This window comes from Gymnoscopelus braueri (assembly GCF_963280865.1).
Source record: "Gymnoscopelus braueri genome assembly, chromosome: 5".
In the NCBI taxonomy this organism is placed as follows: Eukaryota; Metazoa; Chordata; class Actinopteri; order Myctophiformes; family Myctophidae; genus Gymnoscopelus; species Gymnoscopelus braueri.
The window spans coordinates 21,535,625-21,542,506 of NC_137606.1; the positions used below are offsets into that span (position 1 = coordinate 21,535,625).

At 42.5% G+C, this 6,882-nt stretch overlaps 1 protein-coding gene across 1 annotated transcript; it reads left to right on the forward strand.

Annotated features, from left to right (window-relative positions):
• Positions 1-495: 495 nt before the first annotated feature.
• Positions 496-6,347, forward strand: LOC308085143 (E3 ubiquitin-protein ligase pellino homolog 1-like; the record flags this gene model as incomplete). The annotated part of the gene is made up of 6 exons (XM_080428227.1): positions 496-611; positions 882-996; positions 2,055-2,156; positions 2,772-2,951; positions 3,805-3,990; positions 5,643-6,347. 6 exons carry the CDS (start codon positions 496-498, stop codon positions 6,345-6,347), a joined length of 1,404 nt encoding a protein of 467 aa, XP_080284353.1.
• Positions 6,348-6,882: the final 535 nt, after the last annotated feature.

Sequence of the window (6,882 nt, forward strand, 5' to 3'; positions counted from 1 at the left end):
TATATATATATATATATATATACACACCTTGTGTTACAATGTAGTGAATGAATGGCAACATTGTATGCTAGTTAAACCGCTCTGTCAACTCTTCCTTAACTCTTTATATTACTGATAAAGGCTGCTCAGTGAACATGTATTTATTTCAGTAGTTATTTAATGTAAGTAAATGTAGAGCTTCACTGCAGGCTTTGCTTCTGATGTTTTGTCTGAAATACAAACTAAACATTGTCTCTAGTGTGTCTATAGGCTATAATAGCTCACACAATCAACATGTTTCTTTTGTGTCATGCCGGTTTGGCAATATTTTACTTTTTACTGAATTATTTGAAAACTTTATTAAAAAGTTACTTTGTTGATTTAGATTATATGAATGCCTCATTTTGGAATGCAACCTAACATGTGTTTTTCTTGTGATGTCTGCAGGTTAAGTGGGGCGTAAAGGACAGCAACAACAACTACACTTTGAAGCAGGTGACAGAGGAGTGATTCGTTATGGGAGAGCCCTGCACCAACATCCCTCAGAAGAAAGCACCAATGTCAGAAAAGATCTCCTCCTCACCGGCCTCCATCAAAGGCCCAGTCAAATATGGGGAGCTCATTGTCCTGGGGTATGAAACATTCACTTATTAATATTAATTGAATAGGCTCTGTGCACAGCAGCCATATTGGAAAGAAATTGGGCCTCCTCCTTACTTCCTTTATGTACATCATATATAATCTGGCCAGGTTAATCCTATGACTCTTCGCCATGAAGCTCCATATTACGACTCTGCCCACGCATACTTGCTGTTCCAAAGATCTGAAACCAAACTAAACTTGTCACAAGCTTGCTTTATTAACCCCAGCGCTCCCGCCACTGTTTCATCTTCTCTTCACAGGCACAACGGGGACGAGTCCAGGATGAAAAGCCACTTTGCTTTGTGCCAGACACCCAAGGCCAACGGTTTGAGATCAGGCACTGTACACAAGGACTGCACTCCACAGACAGCTATGGTACAGTCAGTGGTGGAAGAAGTACTCAAATTTGGGACTTTAGAAAAAGCAAAAAAATACTTTCTTTACTTGAGTCAAAGTTCAAATGTATTGGCATCAAAACAATACTTTTTTAGTATCAAAATGCGGAATGGCCACTTCAGAATCATACACCATGTTATAGGACAATAATTATTGGTCATTAAACACTTAAGCCCTATTTTATACTTAAGATATTCAAAAAGCTCACAAGCTCATTTAAGCTTGTAGATCTTACTTACATGATATTAATTAACATTCCCCCAGGCGTTAAATATGCTGACGAGTCTTAAGTCTTAAAGGGACAGTTCACCCCTAAAATCACCCCATGGAGACTTGAATTCATGGATATTTTTTGTTTTTTGTCGCATTCCTAAGCCAATAATCTGACGACCGGCAGCGCTTCCGGTAGGAGACACAAAGGAGACTCTTTGTGTCTCCTACCGGAACCGCTGCCCACAGCGATTAATTATTTTATTGTTTTTAATTCTATTGATTTTCCCCCAAATATATAACAAATAAATGAAAAAAGTAAATGAAAAAACATTGTCTCCTCACGTATTAGAAGGACAATATCAGTTTCTGATGAATTTAACATGGTTAAAATGGAGTTTGAAGTTACAATGTAACTTACAATGTAATCTGTGTAAAATGCTGATTTGTACCGATGCCTCTGAAAAACAATAAAAAGATTATGTAAAAAAAAAAAAGTTACAATGGGTTTGTATAGGAAGGGTGCATGTCTGATAAAATGACTATCAAATATCTAAATAGTAAATACTGAATCGAGCAACTTAAAAACGGTCCAGGGTGCTCACAAAAGCCTGAGTAGACGATAAGATTACCAAAAGTTTTTTTGAAAGTGAAATATCCCTTCAAGCAAATGTTCCATTACTTTAACTCAAGTACAAATTTGACAGAACAACTCACTTGCTGTTTTGTAATATTTGAGGAGAATCTATGCTTTGACTCAAGTCTGCGGTTGAGTTCTTTCTCCAGAAGTGGATGTTTCTAACAGTGAACGTCTCTGTGTTCCATAGGCGATCAGCATGATGGACCAGCACACCATAATCCACACTCTCTCCCAAGCCTCCACGGTCGTGGTGGAATATGCTTCTGACAGAAGCACGGACATGTTTCAGGTCTGTAGGATCCATTATGCATACATTATGTTTTGCGCTACATAAACCAGTGATTCACAACCTGTTGGCCGTGAGGATATTGCAAGTGGGCCCCCAAATAATTGCCAAAACACTAAGATTGGATTGATAAGATAACCAATACATCTATATATATATAAATAGGAACATAAAGTATGCTACGTTAGTTGCCACTTGCCACTGATCCAAGGTGGAACACAATGGATTGATTGCTCATTAGAATAAAATGCATGCTATATTGTGATAGTTATAGAGTGTTTGTTCAGTAAGAACCCTGTCTCTCCAGATCTTTAGTAAACACAACATATGTTTTCACCAAAGAATTAGCAGTCAAAATTGGAACTGGAACATTTGAAGCTGATGAATGGTCTTCTCTCCTGATTGGAGGATAAGTGGGGTTTAGTGTCTTGCAAGGAATCTATCCTGGGACCTTCTGTTTCCCAGGCGGCCTCTCTACCCATTCGGCTATCACCACCTATAATGAGTGACTAAAATGACACGCCCAAAATAGTGACACTAGGGTGAAAGTTGTTGATTACAGTGCATGTAAACAAGCTGTGAGTAATGTGAAACCCCTTGTGTGTTTGTCTGTAACAGATCGGGCGGTCCACAGAGAGTCCCATTGACTTTGTGGTGACGGACACAGTGCCCGACAGCAAGGCGGTTCAGGACACTGTCTCGAACTTCGCCTGCCGCATCGTCTGCCAGAGGAGCCCGCCCTATGCCGCGCGCGTCTACGCCGCCGGCTTCGACTCCTCCAAGAACATCTTCCTGGGTGTAGGTTATGTAAATGTCAGATGAAATGCCTCATACACAATTGTGTCTGTGCGACTGTGCAGGGATTCATAACTTGTTTGATTAATTGATCAATCCATCATGAACAAATGCATTCAAAATGAATACCTCGAAAATAGGCAATCACAGCGCGTTGCAATGCGATGCGTTGTGAGCTTTTAGATCTGCTACTCTTGAAAAAAAATTGTACTTTTAGACAGTTACTATAAGAACGTGTATTTTGATGCCGATACTTTTGTACTTCAGTTTTACTCAAGTAACATTTTTAATACAGGCCTTTTACTTGTAACATAGTATTTTGTGGTATTGCTGCTTTTACTTAAAAGTTCTATGACATTCATTTTCATTTCATGTTTTTTGGGGGGTTTTATGACCTCAATTAGACCCCAAGAAACTGAACTTTGAACATTCAGTGGATTTTCTGTGGTCTGGGGTTTTCTGAATAATTAGGCTGAAAAGTAATCTGTGATTGGCCCCTGGACTTTGATGTCACAGTCCATTAATCCCGCCCCCTCTCCTCTCCGCCCCTCCCCTCCCCTATCCATTCCTTTGGGGGTGGGGGGCGGAGCAGAGGCGATGATTGACAGTCAAAATCCCTCAACAGCGACACCCACAGGCAAAGATTTATTTTTTCATTGCAGTTGAAAAGGCTTTACAAATCAGAAAGAAAAAAATCATCCTGCCATGGATCACTGGAGTGGATTTTTCAGTTAAAACTTTTAATACACGTTTGAAGGACCATGATGAATTCTTTTAATGTGTTGTGAGACTGAATGTCATGAAACCTTTAAGGAAAAAATCTGAGGATTCTTTTACCACCTTCCTCCCCCCGCAGGAGAAGGCAGTTAAATGGACGACTGATGGACAGATGGACGCACTGACCACCAACGGCGTGTTGGTGATGCACCCGCTCCATGGCTTCACTCGGGACTCCAAGCCCGGCCTGTGGAGGGAGATATCGGTGTGCGGCAACGTCTTCACCCTTCGGGAGACCTCCTGGGATCAGCAACCTGGGAAGAAGGTGAGGACTTTATACAGTATATATGTTCACGACAAACAGTACACGTGCACACAGTGGTGGAAAAAAGTACTCAAATGTTTTACTTAAGTAAAAGTATCAATACTACAATGTAGAAGTACTCTGTTACAAGTAAAAGGCCCGTGTTCAAAGTGTTACTTGAGTAAAAGTACAAAAGTATTGGCATCAAAATATACTTAAAGTACCAAAAGTAAAAGTACAAAATGTTTGAAAATAGCCGATCTACAAGCTCACAACGCGTCGCGATGCAGCGCGTTGTGAGCTTCTAGATCGTCTATTTTCATTTAGCCTGTAAATAAAACAGTGCTAAAGTGGTTAATGTATGTTTTATAATATAATTGTTTATATCTGCTAAGTAACTAATAACTAAAGTTTTTAAATCATTGTAGTGGAGTAAAAGTACAATATTTGCCTCTGAGATGTAGTAGAGTAGAAGTAAAAGTATTAAACATTGGAAATACTCCAGTAAAGTAAAAGTACCTTAAAATTGTACTTAAGTACAGTACTTGAGTAAATGTACTTAGTTACTTTACACCACTGGTTGACAGTGCACATCATTGTGCGAAATCAAAGTACGCTATGGGAAATCAGAGGGTCACACAAACTTCCGTTTTGCATGATTTAGTGCACCACGTGTCTCCCTTTGAAGAAACAAAAAATCACACCCAGTGTGAAGTGGGCGGTGTGGTCATCACAGTGATGGAAGCTCACTTCAAAAAAATATGGATTTTTTGAAGTGCATAGTCCTATTTATAGGTTATTAATGTTATCATGTGTCTCGCTAGCCAATCACAGTGCTGAATAGAGTCAGCCAATAGAGTCAGCCAATCACAGTACAGCTAGGGGTGTACTAATGAGCCAATCACAGTACAGAGAATGAGGTGTCCCAACCCCACTTATAGGGGCGGCTACACCGCCCAAAAATAAAGCACGCATATCCACTCACTAATAACCAGGTGCTGGGCTGAGTTCAGATGGGTCCCACAGGGGTCTATACTTTATCCCCTCCCTTTTTCTCTCTACACCAATTCCTTTAGACTATATTGGCATCGAATGTTGGCCTAATATGACATTCACAACATAGGAATGCTCGGCTTCAGATCAGCTAGGCCTAACCATCAATATGTTGAGTTGTAACCTATGTACCTTGGGTTTTGCCATTTTAGTTAGGGGCGGCCATAGCTGAGTGGTTAGTGAGCCTGCCTAGGGAGCCAGAGGCCCTGGTTGCCCCAGGTACGATTCCAGGCCACGCCAGCATATGTGTCGATGAAATGAAATTTGTCCCTGAGCAAGACTCTTAACCCCTAATTGCTCACAGGCCCTCATTGGAAACAAGCCCGCAAGGACTTTCATGAACGTCCTGTTTCTGAATTATCCTATCCTAGTTGTATTGTAGAAATTGAATGAATTTATTTATTATTGATTGATTTATTTTTTATTTTTATGTACGTCTTTACCCTCCCCCAAACAAATTTGCACGAGCTCTCAAAGTACCACAAATGGAAATAAGCTCTTGTTTTGTTTTATGCTTTTGAGAAAGTATGTATAAAATCTATGTTCATTATAGTACTGTATGTGCATTCTTGTCTAAAAAAACATCAACCAAATCTTATGTTCTCATTGTTCCCGTCCAGGTGGACAGTGAGTCTCAGGAACTGGTGGACGGCTCGCTGATTGATCTGTGTGGTGTAACCCTCCTGTGGCGCACGGCCGAGGGCCTGGAGCGCATGCCCACCATGGAACACCTGGAGGTCCAGCGCCAGGAGCTTTATGCCGGGCGGACCTGTTTTGTTTACAAGCCAGCCAGCAGCCAGTCGACCAATCAGCCACCCAGGTCCCAGCAGCCAGCCGACCAATCAGCCACCCAGGTCCCAGCAGCCAGCCGACCAATCAGCCACCCAGCAGCCAGCCGACCAATCAGCCACCCAGGTCCCAGCAGCCAGCCGACCAATCAGCCACCCAGGTCCCACCAGCCAGCCGACCAATCAGCCACCCAGGTCCCAGCAGCCAGCCGACGAATCAGCCACCCAGCAGCCAGCCGACTTATCAGCCACCCAGGTCCACCCAGGACCAATCAGCCACCCAGCCGACCAACGACCAATCAGCCACCCAGGTCCCAGCAGCCAGCCGACCAATCAGCCACCCAGGTCCCAGCAGCCAGCCGACGAATCAGCCACCCAGCAGCCAGCCGACCAATCAGCCACCCAGGTCCACCCAGGACCAATCAGCCACCCAGCCGACCAACGACCAATCAGCCACCCAGGTCCCAGCTGACAGCTGACCAGTCAGTCACCCAGCAGGCAGACGACCCGTCGAATATGAAAACAGTACGAGCATGAGCAGCGACACTGAAATGATCCTTGTGGAGATTTGAACCTTCCGACAAGAGGTTAATGGACAACTGGAGACACTGAATGTGTCTCATTTTGTACCATTTTCTGATGGATCTAAAGTGTACCATTTCCCATTTGTATGCGTTAATTATGGTTAAAAGTGCCTCTCAGGCAGTCGAGACACAACTGACGGCTGACGTGATGACGAAAGGCGTAACCCCACGTTATGTGTATACAACTCTGTATCTTCGTTTTTACGTCTACGAATATATCTGGAACCATGCTTTTCGGACGCTTGTAAGATCTCTTCTCTGGAATAAACCCATATACTATTATAATAATAAGTTTCCTCCATTTATTGATGTAATTAATTCATATACTGTCGTATAGATATGGACCTTTTTTGTACATGCGATGCTTCTCGTTCTAAAAGCTTGACAGAGTTTTGTGGTTTTCACAGCTTATTCCGCTCTCACAAACCGGACTGCCTCAAACTGATGAAGACTATGAATACAGCTTCTCACGAGCATGCCGCCACCAG